Below are 20015 nucleotides of genomic sequence, written 5' to 3'. Positions count from 1 at the left end.
ACCTTTCAAATAAATAAATAAATCTTTACCATATGCTTATATATGAACTAAGACCTACTTCAGGAATGTAACAGCCAGGAAAGAGAGCCTAGCAGAAATCTAACAGTTCTGCAATTCTATATTTGGGTCTTTCCTAACATCAATTTTTCTGGGGAAGTCATCCCAGTCTCCCCAGTGTGTGGTTGATCCCCTATGTTTTTAAAGTAAACAATGACAACAATTGCTATTAACAAGTTATTACCAACACCAAGTTATCTGGCAAAATGCCTAAACATAACTACTTAAATTATTCCATAACTGCTAAACTTTCCTGCATTAAATTCTATTGTACTAAAACAAACCTTGTTGCTGTCTCCCCAAGTTCTTGCAGTGGTCCAAACTTATCGATGTACTTCTGACACATCCTTATGTGTGCTCTCATCTCACTGAGGCAAACCTACAGAAAAGCAAATGCAAAATAAACTCACTGTTGAAAAGGGGCTTTATACGATTAAAAGAAGGTCATACTGCGGGCTGGCCAGTTACTTAAATGGATGCATTCATGACTGTGGTATCACATTGTTAGGGCATCATCAGAAATAAACCCATTTTTAATTTCTGCAGTACTTAGTTGACCCAAATTTGAGTTCTTGAACTTGATTCTTTTAAAATAGATGTATATATGTTAGAATGGAACAATGGGTACAAACTCAAAATCTGCATTTTGTGCATGCTAAAGAAAGAAATGAGGTGAAGAAAAGGGTAAGAGGAATGAAAAAAGGAAAAAAAATTTAAGAAGGAAAAACAAAAATAAGGAAAACAAAAAGAGATAAGAATAAATGGATAAAGATGTCCACAGTAAGTTAATAGAACCCCTGTGCCTTCGGCAAAGATAAACACCATGGTCTTATAATGTACCCAGTATGACATGAATTCACAATACACAATATACTTAATGGCTCCATTAAGAGCAAACATAAAAGACAGCTCTGGCAGTTCATTTTTAACAGTGCAGAATAAAGAGCCCCTATTCCTTCAGATATACATTCAGAGAGCTTCACCAGGAGGGATCTATTGCTAACATAGCACATATTCTACTAAATGTTTCATTAGAAACTCTGATAAGATCTTGTACTAAAGGAAGCTTTGTAGAGCTGTGGTAAGACAGCCAGCCTACTTTGCTTAATTCTGCTCAAGCTGCGGAAGTTAAACCTCAAACACAAAATTGACCACATCAAGAAAAACAGTTCTGTTTGTTTAACAAAAGGCAAAAATAAGGTAAAAAATTAAAACCCAAATCCTCACTTTAAGAATATCTAAAAGATGTAAAATGTAAGGGGTAGTCATAAACAGCCTTTCAACTTTGCACATACTGGGTCCCCCATGTCTTGACCACGTCTACTAGTAAATGCTTCGTTCTCTTTGTATTCCTTGTTCAACACACAAATCTGTGGCTAGAAATGGAATAGCTTGACAAATTCATGGTCAGGACACACAAGTTTGTGAGACATTATAAATAGGAGGAGGCAAAGGAAAGGTTCACTGTGCATGCTGTCCTGGAACTTACAACCAAATAGAGGGAAAAGGAAGTGGCGTGTACACAGGGGGATAGAAATGACCTGATGCAGGGGTCTGGGTTAGTAGGAAAGGGCTCAGAAACAAAAGTTTGGCTTTAAAAAACAAGTCAAACCCATAATGGTTGTAAGAGGAATGGGCAACCTTTCTAACAAGAAGAATGACATGGAAAGGAAGAAATAGATAAAAGAAGTAGCTTAAGGAAAACAGAAATTCAAATCCTTAGACTGTGAGAGTAATAAAACTTTTCCCTACCTACAATAATGGAGCAAATGCTCTTACTTGACAGACAACAGAAGTGGGATGAAGAACTGGATGACAGACAGAATGACTCTGATTTTGTGTGTGATGAATTTTGTATGATGACAGAAATCTAAATAAGAATAAAAATAGATTACCAAGAATGTAAAAAGTGTTTATCATGTTCCAGACAATAGGCTAAAAGCCTAACAGATAAAATTTACCTTCACAACCACCCAGTAACATGAACATTATCTCTTCCCTCATTTTTTTAAAGATTTATTTATTTTTATTGGAAAGTCAGATATACAGAGAGGAGGTGGGGGAAATCTTCTGTACAGTGATTCACTCCCCAAATGGCTACAGCATCTGGAGGTAAGCTGATCAGAAGCCAGGAGCCTGGAGCTTCTTCCGGGTCTCCCACTTGGGTACAGGATCCCAAGGCTTTGGGCCATCTTTGACTGCTTTCCTGGGTCACAAGCAGGGAGCTGGATGGGAAGTAGAGCTGCCAAGATTCGAACCGGCGCCCACATGGGATCCCGGTGCATGCAAGGCAAGGACTGTAGCCACTAGGCTACTGTGCTGGGCCCTTCCCTTACTTTATAAAGAAAAAATAGTTAATAACTTGCCCCAAATCACAAGGAGTGAGAGAGTTAGTGTTTGATAACATGATATCTAACTCTAAAGACCATGCATAAATTCTACAGCCAAGTGCCCATGAATGCAAAAAATCACTGAGCTTTTACTAACATAGACTCTCCCCACTCCCACCCCAGTTACTTTTCAGTGTTAAGTACAATGCTACCAATAAAATGGACACACTTGTGGAACTCAATTCTGATGAAAATAATCAAGTATTAAATGAAAGCCTCGCAAAAGCTTAATTACAAATGATAATAAGTGATGTACAGGGAAAGCACAGGAAATAAAAAATGCATCCCAGGGTTGTAACTTAGATGAATCATCAGGAAAATTTCTCCAGAGAAGTTTAGATGCTCACTACATAATATCTTTTGGCTTCGAGACCAGCATATCTATCTAAACCCCCTCCCATCTCCTCTCAGCTCAAAGTTAACATAGCCACAAGTTAATTCTGAATTCTTCTCCAAATTTGCTTCCCATATTAGGACACTCAAATGTTTATTTGTTTGCTTATTGTTTTCATCTACTCGGAAGGCGTAGAGATGAAGAAAATGATACAGATAGAGCTTCCACTCATTGGTTCACTTCCCAAATGCCTCCAATAGCCGTGGCTGTGGCAGGCAAAGCTAGGAGCCTGGAATTCTCTGCGGGTCTCCATGTGAGTGGTAGGGACCCAAGCACTTGGGCCATCATCTGTTGCCTCCTTGGATGAATTAACAAGAACATGGAGATCTCAGTCCTGGAGCTGGCACTGCCATGTGGGATGGGAAGGCACTGTGCAATACCACCCATCCCCAGCACATCAGGACCTAAAGGGACATTTTTGATCCTCCCTCACCCCCATATCCAGACAGCTACCAATTTCCTTCAATTGTACCTCTTAAATAGACCCTAGGATGTGATGCAGCTGATGGCAGACTTCTGTCTGTATGTTTCTCTGCCTTGCAAATAAAATTAAAGTGAATGGGTAAGTTAATTCATCTTTTTAAAAAGCAAAAGACAAAATGGATAGGGTTAGATCAAAAACAGGGGTTTAAGCAAGTAAGTACAAACAAATGCAAGGTTACACACCAGGGTGTCACACTCGGTGCAGTTCTGGTATTCTGATTTCATTCTCTTGGCTACATCAGTTGCTGGAACTCCTTCTGAAGGCAAATAAGCCCGGCAATAAGGACAGGTCCATTTATTGTTCTTTAGACTGGTAGCAATACAGGAACGACAGAATCTGCCAAAACAAACAAACAAAAATACATAATTTTCCCTGGAAGATCTGAAGGGCCCGCCACCAACAATATGCTTATTTAAACTATAATTCAATGACACTGTGTACACCATAAGCGATGCTATTAGATCACGGGCATCTTGGCTACCCATTGAGTCACTTACCTTTTCAGTAACCCTTCTTTGGGACCATAAATCCTCACCATGTACACTCACACGCATTCAAACATAAGTAAGAGTGGAAGTGGTTGGTTACACTGCCGCTTGGGAGGCACGTATCCCATGGTAGGCAGCAGCCCAGCCCCTCCACTTCCAGCCCCTCCACTTCCAGTCCAGTATCCTGACTGATGCATCCTGGAAGACATTAGATGATGATGGAAAGCACTCAGGGTCCTTCCACCCATGTGGGACAACCTGATGAAGTCTGGCTCTTGGCTTTGGTCTGGCCCATCCTGGCTGTTGGGGGCATTTGGGTAGTGAACCAGTACTTGATAAATCTCTCCCCCTGCTGGGATGCCTTTTGAGTAGATGAAAATACATACATAAGCATTTAAAAAAACACACACACAAAGTTAAGACTACAAAGTGGTTGAAATAACATTCCTACCAAGTAAAAATGTCCCTCAAAAATATCCTATAGTCCTCCTTTTCTTTAATCTTAATGGACATCAAATTTTCTTTAAAAATAAGTCTGTATGTTAAAAAAAAAAAAAAAGAAAAAAGTGTGTGTGTTATATAAGAAAACAGTAGGAAATCAAGGAAGTAAAAATACCAAACACATTGCAGTTCTTTACAAAACAATGTCATGGTCATTTCCAGATATAGAAAATTATCCCATCAACACTACCTACCATGAGGAATGTTCTCTAAGTTGACATATATTTTCTCTGGTTTATTAAAGAAGATAATAATGAAATCTCAGCATGATCAACAGAATTCACTGAAAGTTTCAGCATATTTATAGAAGCTGTTGACAGCTACAAGTACAGGAAAGGAGCATTTTAGAAAGAGTACCACATTCGCATGATTTGCTTCCTCCCCTAACCTACTCAGCATATAATATCTACTGGGAGGGAACATTTAACATATGTCAAAAGTTAAGCTTTTTAAATTTTACGTACACTATACATGATTGCAAAGTCCACATATAAGAGGCAAATGAGGTCTTGCAAAGTGAAAGCACCCATACTAGTGCTAACACAGAAAGTAGAGAAGATGGCTAGCTCCTAGGATCTCTCTGCTTCCTTCCTATGACGATTTTAACCTCTCCACGGTAATCACTGATTAGTTTTAAAAAATGAGTTATATTTTAATGGACCAAACACGACAATGTGATTATCAAATGTTGTACCAGTCTATGTACATAGCTTTCACATCTCTGCTCACAATTCTTGATGGTTGTAATCAATGACTCCTAAAAACAAAGTGATTTTTTTTTTTTGCCTGTTTTTGTCCTTTCTGTAAGTGGAAGCATCTGGTATGAATTCCTTATCCATCTTCATTTCAATACTATGCTCAAGAGAGTCACTCCATATGCTTATGTGTAGTTGAGATGGTCTTTTCTAATTTTGTGAAGTCTGCTGTATGAATACACAATTTATATCCCATTCTACAGCTAATGGGCATTTGGGAAGTATTATGTAAGTGCTTTCCAATGATAAACTTGAGTAATGGACAAGCACAGCTATTTCCAAACCATTTTTTTGTTATTCTCTCCCGCCCTTAATTCCCAATTATGCTAGCCTTAGTGACTCTTAAAAGTATTCTCCTCTGCATCTGCTATCAATTACAAGTACACAGAGGATGCTCCCATTTACACAGTGCTCAAGGCAACTCTCTTGATGTTTATGTCTACCCAGGAACCAATGCCCCATTTTCTAGCAATAGCATCCTATGCTTTCTCTGCAGGAACCACACTTTTGTTAGTGTTCCCTAGTCCAGGTGCCCACCAACCCCTTGCCTGCTGAACGCTTGAGCACCTAACACGGCCAGGCCAAGGACACCTGCCCATTCACTGGAAGCTGAAACCGAACCGAAGCACATGACTTCCTCAGCAGCAACTTGACAGGACCGTCCTATTTTTTGCTTAACACCAACAAATACCTGCTTCCTTCCAGCTTTTTCTAGAATTGTTTTATAAAGAACTGAAATGTATTTGATATTTTTACTTCCTTGACTAATTTGATACCTTTTTATTGGACATAATTTGAACTTTGCTAACATTTTTGGCACCCCTACAAAACTTAATTCATTTAACCGTAACAATTCCCTAAGAAAGATTATTATTTTCCATTCCTAGATGAGGAAACTGAGGTACAAGGAGGCCAAGTTATTTCTGCAAGGCCAGATATAGAGAAAGTGCCTGAATTTGCTTAGTCTGAAGTTGGGGTTTTCTGACCCAAAGTTCTGTAACTCTTTATTCCATTACCACAGCTTCCTGCCCCCATTAGAAAGAGCAGAATTTTAGAAATTAAGAGATTGAAGCCTTCTGCTTGTTTGTTTTTCTCTGCTTTAGCTGATTATATACGCCAAGGCATAATCCACTCTTCGCGCAGGCCTTTGAATCTCTAAGAATCTGGCCTCAAATGCTCACCCAGTGTGATAGCTCAACTGACTGATTCTCTACCTGCAAGTGTTGGGCTCCTATATGGGTAACAATTCAAGTCCTGGCTGCTCCACTTTTCATCCAGCTTCCTGCTTATGATCTGGGACGGTAACAGAGGATGGCTCAAAGGCTTTTAAAACACTGCACCAACATGGGAGACATAGAAAAGGTTCCTAGCTCCTGGCTTTGGATCAGCTCAACTCCTGTTGCTGTGACTGGGGAGTGAGCCAGCACATGGAATACCTTCTTTCTCAGGCTCTCCTTCTCTCTGTAAATCTGCCTTTCAAATAAAAAGAAATAAATCTTTAAAAATTAACCTCTTAAATACAACACATATGATTCTTTTTAAAAAGATTTATTTATTTATTTATTTATTTATTTATTTATTTATTTATTTATTTATTTATTTATTTATCTGAAAGGCAGAGCAACAAAGATAAGGGGAGAGACACAGAGAAAATCTTTCATCTATCTGCTAGTTCATTCTCCAAATGGTTCCAACAGCAGGGCAAAAGGAGCCAGAAGCCAGGAACTCCATCCTGGTAGGCCATGTGGATGACAGGGACCCCAGGCACATGGGCCGTCTTCTGCTCTTTTTCCCCAGAGGTGTCATCATGGAGCTGGATCAGAAGCAGAACAGCTAAGACTTAAACCAGTGCTTCATATAAGATGCCAGTGTTGCAAGCTGGAAGCTTATTTTGCTGTGCCACAGCACTAGTCATGATACCTATGATTTTGACATGAATTAATTATTTATATGGTTTAAAGTCAAGACGATATCATTTTGCTTTTTTTTTTTTTTAATGTATTTTTATTGGAAAGGCAGATTTACAGAGAAGGAGAGACAAAGGAAAGACCTTCCATATGCTGGTTCACTCCCTAAGTGGTCACAACAGGCAGAGCAGACCTAATCCCAAGTCAGGAGCTCCTTCTGGGTCTCCCATTTGGGTGCAGGGTCCCAGGGCTTTAGGCCATCCTATACTGCTTTCCCTGGTCACAAGCAGGAAGCTAGATGGGAAGTGAAGCAATCGGGATATGAATTAGTGGCCATATGGGATCCCAGCATATATAAAGAGAGGACTTTAGCCACTAGGCTACCGAGCTGGGCCAAATATTTTGCCCTTTGTCAAACAAAAGTCTTCCTTTTTTTTATGACCTCTCTCAATTTTATTCCAGTACCAACAGACGATAGCAACTGGAACCACTTGTTGTTTTGTAAATGTAGAAAAACAATTCGAAGAATGAAAAAACTAAGAATATTTGTTATTTGTTGGGGAAATGAGGACTGTAAAAAATTGTGTGGGAGAAAAGTATGTTCACTGTCAAATTTTTTAAAAACTGGCTTGAATATTAAAACCATGTGATCATACTACCTACCCACACAAAAATGATTCTTTCAAAAGTTTACCACCTACAAACAATTTGGACAAATGTCTGGGAGTTTCTCATAAAACAAAGCATTCTTTGGCCCAGCAATACCAATTCCATTTATTTATTCAAGAGAAAGGAAACATATGACCAAAAAAAGTTTTGGATAAGAATATTTGTAAGAAATATTTTCATAATAGCCCATGAACAAGCAAGTGAATAAACAAAGTTGTGGCACTGTCATACAATAGAATACTACACAAATAAAAACAGGAAAAACCACTGGTAACACGCAATGATGACACAACGGAAGCCATTCTATATAGTTCCACTTATCTGAAGTTCTAGAATATGAAATGTCTATCCATGGAGGGAAAAAAAAAATCCCCTTTAATTGCCTTTGGATGGCTATAAATGGGAATTGGCTGGGAAGGGGCAGGGGAAATGGAAGTATCCTGTCACTTGATAGAAACCTGAGCTAAATTTGTCAAAATTCAGCAAATGGTACACCTAACAGCAATGCATTTCAATGTCAGTATAATTTATACATACACCAGGGGCTGATGTGGCCTAACTAATTAAGCCATTGTTTCCAACTTCGGCATGCCATATCAGAGTGCCAGTTTGAGTCCTGGCTGTTTGGTTTCTGGTCTGGTATCCCTCTAATGTGGCTAGGAAGGCACTGAAAGATGGCCCAAGTACCTGTGCCCCTACCAGCCATGTGAAGGCAAAGATGCAACTTCTGGCTTCTGTTTTTCTGCCCTGGCTGTGCAGCCATTTGGCATGTGAACCAACAAATGGAAGATCTCTCTCTCTCTTTGTCTCTTCCCTCCTTCTTAATTTCTCTGTCACTCTAACCTTTAAATAATTAACTATATTTTAAAAGTTTTTAAAAATTAAAAAGATCATACCGAAATCTGATTTTTATGCATAGTTATCTGATAAGAGATGGAATGCACAGATATTTATACACGGAAATACATTAAAAAAAATAAAAGTAAGATGGGGGTCAGCACAATGCCTCACTCAGCCAATCCTCTGCCACAATCACCCGTTTCCCATATAGGTACTGGTTCATGAACTGCCTGCCTCCACTTCCCATCCATCCTCCTTGTGGCCGGCAAAGCAGTAGAGGATGGTTCAAAGCCTCAGGACCCTGTACCTGCATGGGAGACCCAGAAGAAGTCTTCTGGTTTTGGATCAGCTCAGCTCTAGCCGCTGTGGCCACTTGGGGAATGAACCAATAGATGTAAGATCTTTGTCTCTGTCTCACCTTCTCTCTATAAAATCTAAATTTCAGATGCATATAAATTTGTAAAAAAATTTATTTTAAATAAGATGGGTCAACAGATGAATAGGTATATAATGAAGATGAAAGCAAACAGACAGATGCTAACAATTATAGAATGCATAAATTTATTATATGAGCATTTGCTGTATAATCCTTTCAATCTTCGAAATTTTTCACAATAAAAACATGTGGAAATTTAATCATTTCTTTACGATGTAGTATGTCTTGAGTTAACCATTTGTAATTTCACAATGATATTATGACTTAAATTTTCTTTACTCTTAAAAAAACTTAGTTGAAAAATATTTGGAGGGTGAGGTAACAGAAAAGTTGAATGAAATGTAACTTGAAAGAGAAAAATGTAGTATATACGTAGAATTGGACAGCTGGACTTGGTTTAAATGATCCCAATTTTATTAGAAACATCCAAACATTCAAGGAGCCAGTGGAATATTTGTGTGTTTTGTTCCATTAGGCCTGATCAGGGTATTGACCTTGGCCATATCAATGTCATAGAATTTATTTTATTTTTTTAAAAGATTTATTTATTTGTCATGGAAAAGCAGATTTATACAAAAGGAGAGACAAGAGAGAGATCTTCTTTCCACTGGTTCACTCTCTAAGTGGCTGCAATAAGTAGAGCTGAGCTGATCCGAAGCCAGGAGCCTCCTGCAGGTCTTCCACATGGGTACAGGGTCCCAAAGCCCTGGGCCATCCTCTCTAATGCTTTGCCAGGCCAAAAGCAGGGAGCTAGATGGGAAGTGGAGCAGCCAGGACACAAACAGGTGCCCATTGCCATAGAATTTCTTCACAGTCTATTTGTGCTAGTGCTTGTTGACCTTGACATCTACAAGGAACACACATGCGTTGCTGTTTTATGTGTATTTCATGGTGGTCAAGGGAATTTCATGCTAGCTAGGTGAACTTCTTGTTTCTCTAGGAGTGGGCTGAGAGTCTTGGGCTATCCCTGGAAGAGCCCTGGTATCTGGGGTTACGAGCAGGTGGAGAACGTGGGGATCATCCCTGTGGTAGCTGTGAATGCCTCTCACTTCTGCCTTCTTAGCCTTCAAAGCCTTTGCTCCAACTTCAGCATTGGGAGGGACAGGAGCTTCCTTCTTCACCATGAGCCCCATCTTGGCGAAAACACTAAAAACTATTCTTGAAAGCATCCAAACCCAGAGAGGAAAACATTACATTGCATTATAGTCACTGAAATAAATAACGAGTACAAAATAATTTGACATGAAAATACAGAATCTTAAAATGCATTTTTATTGCTTTTACTTTCATTTGTTAGTTTATTTTCATTTTATTTGAAAGACATTGACACAGAGAGGGAGAGAGAGAGACCTGGCCAGGCCCAAGCCAGGAGCCCCAAACTCCATCTAGGTCTCTCCTGTGAGCCGTACCTACTTCCTCCCAGGTGTGCCTTATCAGCACGCTGGACTGGAAGCAGAGGAGCAGGACTGAAGCCAGGCATTCCCAGGTGGAATGCATGTGTCCCGAATGGCATGTTAGCCACCACAACAAATGACTGTCCCCTTATTATTATTTTTTATAAAACAATCATCCAGGCCTGGAGCGATGGCCTAGCCTTGAATGCACCAGGATCCCATATGGGCGCTGACGCTAATCACAGCGACCCTGCTTCCCATCCAGCTCCCTCCTGTGCCCTGGGAAAGCAGTCGAGGACGGCCCAAAGCCTTGGGACCCTGTACCCATGTGGGAAACCCGGAAGAGCTCCTGGCTCCTGGCTTCAGATTGGCTCAGCTCCAGCCATTGCAGTTAGAGAGTGAACCATTGGACAGAGGATCTTCCTCTAAATGTTCCATTTGGGGACATAAGTATACCTACATCCTACTCCCTCTTCTGTAAAGATGGATTAGACTGGCAGGCCGGAAGCACGGCCCTCTCACCATGAGCTACCTCTCAAGAGTTCCTTGGGTATATGCATGCATTCTGTTAGATCACTCTCCAAGTCCAGTCTGGAACCTTTTCAGTTTCCAAAATTTACCTCAGTATATCTCTGCACTCTATCATGGTTATTTTATGTCTTTATTTTATATAGAACATGCCTTTGTGGCAGTTTTTTAAAATTATTTTTATTTTCATGTTATTTGAAAAACAGGGAAAAGATTAGAGTTTCTATCTGCTGACTCATTTCCAGATGATTCCAAGAGCCTGCATAGGGTCAGGCCAAAGCTAGGAACCTGGATGGCTCTTGTGAGGCTGAGGAGTGTATGGGACCAGCGACCTCACTCATCTCACTTTAAATACTTACCCAAGTACACTGAGAAGTGAGAGTATAGATGGTCTATGTTTGGCTATAGACTTTCATCTTAAAGCCATTGTCAGAAAATCATAGATTAAAAATATATGAATGATAAGTTGCAATCAGATGAAAAAGATCCACAAATTTCCACTATTCTATTAGTTGGATTTGGGTCCATTTAATAGTCCAAGTCGTATCAGCTAGATAGTAAACTGACTAAAGTACAGGCAAGTCTTCCTCTGGCCCACTGATTTCTGGTTCTCGCTATCTCTCTGCTTTCTCTTTTTCTTCATTTTTTACCTATTTATTTATTTATTTTTGTTGTATCTCAAAGGCAGAGACACAGAGACCGATTTATTATCAACTAGTTCATTCCCCAAATGTCTGCAAACAGGCAGGCAGGGCTGGAGCAAGCTGAAGCCAAGAGCCAGGAATGTGGATCTGGGTCTCAGCCCAGGCACGGCGAGGTGGGATGTAGGTGTCCAGGGCAGAGTCAAAACCACTGCTCTCCAGTGGTCCTTTGAAAATTGATTAATTTAAAAAAATGCAGTTCTCTTGGCTTCACTTTCTTCTAGCTATTGCTTCCCCCCAGCTTTTTTTTTTTTTTTCTCTTGCTTTCCTTCACCTGCCAATTACAGGAAAGGGCTTTCCATCCTCAGAGACTTGAACTCACTTACTAATAAGAAGGTACTTCAAAAAGTTGTAGAAAACTGGGATTAAAAGATCAATAAACTGGGAATGGGGGAAGGAGAAGGCATTGTGGCACAGCTGGCATTACTTCAGATACTGCCATCCAATTTTGGAGTGCTGGGGTCAAATTCTACTTGTGCAATGTACCAGTACTGCTCATCCTGGGAAGCTGAAGTTCAAGTACCCGGGTCCTAACCACAACAGACATGGAGACTCATTTGGAACTCCCGGCTCCTGATTTCCCAGGGGTCAGCTTCAGCTGTTGGGGACCACTGGGAAGTAGTCAGCAGATGGAAAATTCTCTCTCTCAATCTCTCTGTCTCTCTTTCTCTCCCACACACACAAACACACACACAATCATTCTGATTTTAACATAAATAAAAACACAGGCCAGCACTGTGGCATAGTGGGTTAATCCATGGCCTCCAAGGCTGGCATCCAAAATAAATGCTGGTTGGAGTCCCAGCTGTTCAGCTTTGGATCCAGCTTCCTGCTAATGTGCCTAGGAAAGTACTGGAAGATAACCAAAATAGTTGGGTCCCTGTTACCTCTGTGGGAAACCCAGATGAAGTTACAGGCTCTTGGCTTTGGCATGGCCTAGCCCAAAGAAGTGTTGGTCATTTGGGAAGTGAATTAGCAGATGGAAAATCTTACAGACCCCTTCCTCCAGGTCTGTAACTCTGTCTTTTAAATAAATAAATCTTTAATAAATGCAAGTAAACTTTTTTTTCTTATTCTTTTACAAGTAAACTTTAAAAGAAAAATCAGCTAATTTTGGTGTAGAAAATTTCTGAAACTCATACATAGCATTTTCATACACTATTTTTTAAGATTTATTTTATTTTTATTGGAAAGTCAATAAGGAGAGACAGAGAAGATCTTCTGTCCACTGATTCACTCCCCAAGTATCTGTAATGGAAGGAGCTGAACCAATCCAAAGCCAGGAGCCAGGAGTGTCTTCTGGATCTCCCACGCTGGTGCAAAGCTTTGGGCCATCCTTGACTGCTTTCCCAACAAGCAGGGAGCTGGCTGGGCAGCAGGGTTGTCGGGATTAGAACAGGCGCCCATATGGGATCCTGGTGCGTGCAACGTGAGGACTTTAGCTGTTAGGCTACTGTGCCGGGCCCCATTATACACATTTTTCATGAATTTTTTAAAAGACCTCTGGTATGCATAGATAAGCAGAGAATAAGTACTTATAATAAATTATAGAAGCAGCTTTAATCCTAGGTTTGAAAAGAAACTGATGGGATTGCACATCTCATGTGAAAATGAAAGTACCGATTTCTGGATCAGCTGAAAGCTTGTCAGGAAGACACCTGGAATCTATTTTAAGAACCACCAATGTGGTGCAAGCTTTTCTGCTCATCTTGACCACAGGCAAAACATTTTCATCCATTTCCCTAAAAGCACTTCAGTATTATCTCCAACAGAGATTGATTTTTAAAAATCAGATGCATTTTGTGACTCAGAGTAGTTGATGCAACTCAGTTCAGTGGAGATCTGGATCTTTCTTCATCTCTCAGTATATGCCTAGTGCTTAACTTTCTGAGGTGCAGCCCTCAGCCTTTCCACCATCTTGGGTAACTTCCTTAGCCTCCAGCTCTGGCTTTTTTCCTCAAACTTAGTCTCCTAGTACCTTCAGAATATTTCTGTTTGGAAAGCTCTGTATCAGATTACTGTACATTCCACAAATGCATTCGTAAGTTCATTAACCTTGTCTGAAGCCAGTCTCTCTAGAAGGTGGGGCAAGTGAGGGATGCCCTCACCCCATTTCTGAATATGCAGGATTGAGTCTCAGCTCCACTTCCAATCCAGCTTCCTGCTAACATGAGCCTATAAGGCTGCAGATAATGGTGCAAGACTTGGACCCCTGCAAGTTGCATGGGAGCCTGGTGTAAGTTTCTGGTTTCCGACTTCAGCCTGGCCTAGCCTGGCCTTTTGCAGGCATTTGGGAAGTGAACCAGAACATCTCTCTCTGCTTTTCAAATAAAAACATAAAATTAAAAAACCTAGAGGTTGCTTTTGATGTCTTTCTTACTTGTAGCTGCCATATATAATATATAATCTGAAAGCAGACATCTTTGAATGCCTTTTAAAATGTAAATCAAATTCCTTTTTAGTTCCATTCCCATCAATTCAATTTATTTACCCACTCTGCATCTCTCTGCCCCCCCCCAGTGCGTGCGTGTGTGTGCACACACACACACACACACACACACACACACACAATTTTATAAGGCAGGTAGGTAAGGAGCCTTTTCCCCTAAACCTATTTTTACATCTGCTACTGATACAAATAAAGTCAGTTAAAACTATGAAACACTACAGGGATACTTAAAGTCTAGCAAACAGAAAAGAGCTCAGCCAAAACTAAGGGTATCTGGGACATCTTGGAAGTGTCAGAGCTTTACTTTTTGTGAATTTCCGCCAAAAGAAATGCTAAGATAAGAAATAATACCTGTTTCTGGGAATTTTGTTGTGGCATGACTTAAAGAAAACAGAAACATGTTTTGAGCCTTTATTATGGCCTGCTTGTACATTTTAAAAGCTCATAAGATGCACATTACTCACTCCATTTTTCCAAATAAAGAACTGAGATTCAAAAAAATTTGGCACACAATTGGGTGGCCACACAGCTGGCCAATAGCACTTTAACTATCAAATCCAGCTCTCTAATGCTCAGTTCTGTTGCATCACAATACAATTTACCAAGTGCTACAGACATTCTAATTCAAAATAAATGCTGATATTATTTTGTTTGCTTCACTTACAATAGTTTTATAAACAGAAATTAGCATAAACCACTAATTCAACGAGTTTGGAAATCTAGTTTCAGTAGGGTAATAAAATAGAAGGGTTTCACTGGCATTTCTTTGTATTTTCCAGCTTAAATTCAATGGGAAAGAGTCATTCATTTAGAATGTACAATTAGTGTTAACACTTCAGATGTCCAATGCAAAAGGGACTCTGGTTAACATTTATAAAGTGGAAGAGGCCCAAGTAATTTTGCCAAAAGGAGGAATATGGAAATTCTGCCCACAGCAGAACAAAGGACATTGATTTGTCAAAACAAAGAACAGCAAAGTGAGGGAAGGCAATTTGTCCAGCCCTTGTTATGCTGTTTTATGACGATTTTCCAGTTGCTGGTTTCCTATTCATATTAACGAAGAAAAAGATTAAACCCAAAAAGTTAACATTTTGCAAATGCATATTATCCTTTAGTGGAAGCGAAAACATTCTAAACAGGTTATACTGTTCAAGTCCAAACCAGGACTCCAATCTCCAATCTGTTCGTTACCACACCGGAACTGCTCATTCCGGTTCCACCACAGGAATCACCAGGATCCAATGCTGAGTATTCAACTTCGGCACAACTTTAAAGTTTTAATGCTAATGGCAATCAAATTTAAATGTAACTGCTCCAGGATTATTACTGCCCCGAACCAATCAATATTTTTATGCTATTACACAAGAGCATTTTTGGCTTCAATATCAGTTTTTAGTGAAGGAGCAACATCTGCAAACAGGGAAACAGCGCCAGTCATTAGAATCATGGCAAGTTTAAGTTCAAATCTGCCAACAGAAGGTCTTGTAAACACAGCCACGAAATAGCGCCCAGGGCGCTCTCTGTCTAAACAGTGTGTGGGCTGCACATTTTTCTTCCAGGCCTGCTAATGGACCTAGGAGAGAGCTGCTTCTTGGGGTCCTACGGTATGGGTGTCAGGGATGACAGAAACAACGCGTGCATTTCCGTTGATAACATGCTGCTTTTCTCCTGCTGAGCTCAAAGCCAGCAGCAGTTACTGTAGGTGAACCCAAACTTTCATCATCCTACAGTCAGACGCCCGTCCAGGGAAAGCATTAAGTGCGTTTTGTGCTCCTGATTTGTGAACACGCAGTCTTTCAGTCACACACTCCATCCATGTGTTCACAGAAACAAATTAAGCAAATAGAGAACACAGGTTCTCTTTTCCAGTTCTCACCACCAGTTACTGCAGTGCGCGTTTATGGGCATGTCCATTTTATGGAGAGCCCTAAGATTGTCCCTAGAAGATACCACGGCTTTGCACCAACTGGATTTTAAATAGTGACTGATTTGTAACCAGCAACTTGTACTCTACACTTTCTATCGCTTTGGGGAGGCGATTCGTACGTATGGCAGGTAGTCAGGAACCTTCTGTCATTTGTTGTACTTCAAACTGCTCCCCTCGACTCTATAATGTTCAAGCCCCCCAAGGCCCACCCTCACAGGTTGCCAAATGCCAACGAGCACAGAAAGCCGAACACTTCAGCTGGACGTGAGGATCTTTGCGAGCCCGGGTGTCTGCGGCGGGAAAAGAGATGCGGGGGTGGGGGAGAAAGCCAGTTTGCACAGATTCTTGTTTGCTCAAGAGACAAGTCTCCGTAGGTGTGGAGCACGTGCGCAGCTCCAGTACAACAAAACCGGCCGGGACTCCCGGGGGAGGCAGCACAGCTCGAGACCGACAGCAGCGGATGTGTGTGTGCCTGGCCGGAGCCCACAGGTTTCTTGCCCGGCTCTCGCCTCCCTGCCGCACCCGGGAGGGTGCCAGTTCTCCAGCCAAGGCCCTGGCTTTCGGCGGAATCCGCGCCTGGATCCACATCCCTGGAGTTCCGCACCTGCGCTTATGGAGCAATGTAGCTCCAGCAGGCTGCCTGCTCGCTGGTTTGCGTTTTCTTATCCGAAACCTTGTCATATCCCTGCTGGGCAAGTTTCCCGTGGCCCGCACCTGAGGGGTCCTAGATTCTCCCTGAAGCAGCTTCCCAAAGCGCTAGCTTCTTTTTGCAAGCCCTCGGCACTCCAACATCTTCCCCGCCCCCGCAAGGACTGTGCGCGTACACCCAGATCCCCTGGGACTCACACGTGGCCACAGCGAGTCCGGACAGGCTGGTGCAACACCTCAAGGCACACGGAGCAGTCGAAGGAAGTGAGGGGCAGCTCCGGGTCCCCCTTGCGCTCCAGGGCCCGTGAGGTAGCAGAGGAAGGAGCAGACTTGCCAGTTTCGCTGCTCAGCACGGAGCCCATCGCTGCGCCTCTCGCCCCGGCAGCTTCCAAGAGCTCAGTGCCTGCAGCCGGTTGTTTGTTGTCCTGCGGTGGAGGAAGGAAGTCCCGGCCCAGCTGTGACCGCCGCCTCCCAGCACGCACAGTTAGCACGGCTCAGAAGCAACCTCTGCTGCTTCGCCCAACCTCAGTCTAGAGTAGGCTGAGTGCGCGGCCCCGCTTCTGCAATGATTGTTCGGGAGCTGCCTGGCGTGGCGAGTGGAGGCGGAGGCAGCAGCCGCGCGGTGCACGCTGCAAGGTCTCGCGGGCCTGGGAGAATTGAAACCTGAAACCTCAACTGCAGAGCCGCGGACCTGGACTGGCAGGGAACCTTCCAGGCGAGCACACACAGCCTCCTCCTGCCTGGGCTTGCTCTCTGGGCAGTCCGAGAATACCTGATTGGCGGTCGGTCGTATCAGCCCTCAGAGTTGTAACCCTAATAAACTGCAAAGATGACCTGTGTCCAGTGGAGTCCTCCCAAGACTCTGTTAATTGTTGCTTAGGTCATCTAATCAGAATATCTTGCTATTAATGGAGAATAGTGGAAAGGGTTCCGGAGATACTAATTCAAATCTAGACTCTACTGCATGCCAGATTCTGGGATGGAATATGATTTTCTGTAAGCCAAGAGAATTCCAGTTCAGGATGTATTTTATAAAATCTTTTGAAATAATTACAGATTCATTTGTTGTTGTAAGGGGTATTGCATCATGTAATAGACATAAATATATAATTAATAAATATGCTTAAAATGCATAGCATGATAATGCACATGATTCATAATAATCCCATAAACTTCATCCAACTTCCTCCAGACTACTTTAAAGGAGAAAATCAGCAAATTAATCAATGAGGAAAAAAATGTCAGTGATAAGAGCTGGGAAGGAGATAAAACAGGGAGGACAGGGGAAGGTGAGAAGGTCTAAGGCTTTCTGCAGGAAGTGACATCTGATCAGCACCATGAATAATGAAGAGCAGTCAGCCCTTCGGAGACTGAGGGAGAGGGGTGGCACCTCTGGGAGCCACAGGTGAAGCAGGCACTGAGAGCAGAAGGAAGCAGCACATGCGGCTAGTCCTTTATTCCCTTTTTAAGAAGCAAAACACACTCTGTCAATCCTGCTTCTCCTTAACCTCCTGCCCTACATCCTGCAACAAGCCAGATCTCTCCATCAGATTCCCTACCTTTTATGTCTCCAGTTCACTGTGGGTTCTGAACCTACCATTATGCCTCCGTCTGTCCCCAGGCAGCATCATCCGTGTCATGTGGACCTTCATGTGGCTAATTCTAGCACATTCTTTTCAATCCTTTTCTTGTTGACGTTTCAACTCTGTCAGTGTTGGCCACTGTCTCCTCCTAGAAACACTCTGGCTTTCCATCAATCATTTGTGGAGTAAACCAGCAAATGGAAAATCTCTGTCTCTCAGTCTCTTTCTCTGTAGTTCTGACTTTTAAATAGATAAATCTTAATAGGTTTAAATATTTTTTTTGTAAAAGATTTATTTATTCTTATTGGAAAGTCAGATATACAGAGAGGAGGAGAGACAGAGAGGAAGATCTTCCATCCGATGATTCACTCCCTAAATGAGCGCAACAGCTGTTACTGCGCCGATCCAGAGCCAGGAGCCAGGAACCCATTCCAGGTATCCCACACGGGTGCAGGACCCCAAGGCCTTGGGCCATCCTTGACTGCTTTCCCAGGCCACAAACAGAGAGCTGGATGGGAAGTGGAGCTGCTGGGACTAGAACCATCTCCCACATGGGATCCCAGCATGTTCAAGGTGAGGACTTTAGCCGCTAGGCCACGTCGCTTGCTTAAATATTTCTTTAAGATATTTATTTACTTGAAGAACAGAGTCATAAACAGTGATCAGTGGGTCCAGCGCCGTGGCCTAGCGGCTAAAGTCCTCACCTTGAATGCACCAGGATCCCACATGGGCACCGGTTCTAATCCCTGCAGCTCTACTTCCCATCCAGCTCCTTGCCTGTGGCCTGGGAAAGAAGTCAAGGACAGCTAAAACCCTTGGTACTCTGTACCCACGTGGGAGACCTGGAAGAGCTCCAGGCTCCTGGCTTCGGATTAGCACAGCACCGGCCATTGTGCTCACTTGGCCAGTGAATCATCAGATGGAAGGTATTTGTCTCTCCTCTCTCTCTCTTTCTCTCTCTCTCTATGTGTATATATGTATATGTATATATAATATATACCTTACTTTGCAATAAAAATAAATGAATCTAAACAAACAAGCAAACAATGATCAGCAACAATAGTGATGCCCGCAGCAGCCAAGGCTGGGTAAGACTGCAGCCACGTGGGCAGCAGGTGCTCAAATGCTTGAGTTTTCACGTTCCCTCCTAGGGTACACATAAGCAGGAAGCTTGGATCCGAAGCAGAGGTGGGCCCCTAAGCCAGGCACCATAGTACAGAATGTAAATGTCCATGGTAGCATTTCTACCACCAGGCCCACCAGCCTCCCTCAATTTCTTGACTCCTCAATTTTCCCCTTTTTAGCCTTAACTCTTACTACTCAACACTCCACATTCCAAATACCATTTTCTGCCACTCACTTTGAAAACCTGAGCAAACCACATTCATCTCATACTATCTTCTTTCTTCTTAGCTTACTATACCTGATTTCCTACTTAACCAAAATTTTATATAGCTGTTATAAAGTAATACATATACTCATATTTATATGTATATTTAAGCAATAATCTCACAGAGTGAGTATTATTATTCCCACTTTAAGGTTCAGTTTATTTAAGCAAAAAGGCACAAAGTAAATACATTTAAAAAAACTAGATTTTTTTATTTTTAGTTTAAAATCTGTAAATTTGCATTGATGCATAGATGTAGCAATCAGAAGCATGAAGAGAATCTTAGATGAGAAAGAAGAGACTATTAAAAAATCAGGCCCGGTACGATAGCATAGTGGTTAAAGTCCTTGCCTTGCACACGCCTGGTATCCCATATGGTCACCGGTTCTAATTCCGACGGCCCTGCTTCCCATCAGCTCCCTGCTTCTGGCCTGGGAAAGCAGTCTAGGACAGCCCAAAGCCTTGGGACCCTGC

General features: G+C 42.0%; 1 protein-coding gene across 1 annotated transcript in view; it reads right to left on the bottom strand.

Moving 5' to 3' along the window:
• The window catches only part of RNF125 (ring finger protein 125), a 38556-nt gene extending 21553 nt beyond the window's left edge, over positions 1-17003 (bottom strand). The window contains exons 1-3 of the mRNA XM_040984859.1: positions 16767-17003; positions 3508-3661; positions 342-436 (exon numbers count right to left, since the gene is read on the bottom strand). Coding sequence (XP_040840793.1) covers positions 342-436; positions 3508-3661; positions 16767-16930 — 413 coding nt within the window. The 5' untranslated portion in view covers positions 16931-17003. The remainder of the gene's footprint in view (positions 1-341; positions 437-3507; positions 3662-16766) is intronic.
• Positions 17004-20015: the final 3012 nt, after the last annotated feature.

Source organism: Ochotona curzoniae, unplaced genomic scaffold (genome assembly GCF_017591425.1).
Source record: "Ochotona curzoniae isolate NIBS_2020 unplaced genomic scaffold, NIBS_Ocur_1.0 contig_43, whole genome shotgun sequence".
Classification (NCBI taxonomy): domain Eukaryota; kingdom Metazoa; phylum Chordata; class Mammalia; order Lagomorpha; family Ochotonidae; genus Ochotona; species Ochotona curzoniae.
Note: the sequence above shows the minus strand (reverse complement) of the source record. Positions and strands in the feature narration are given on the sequence as shown.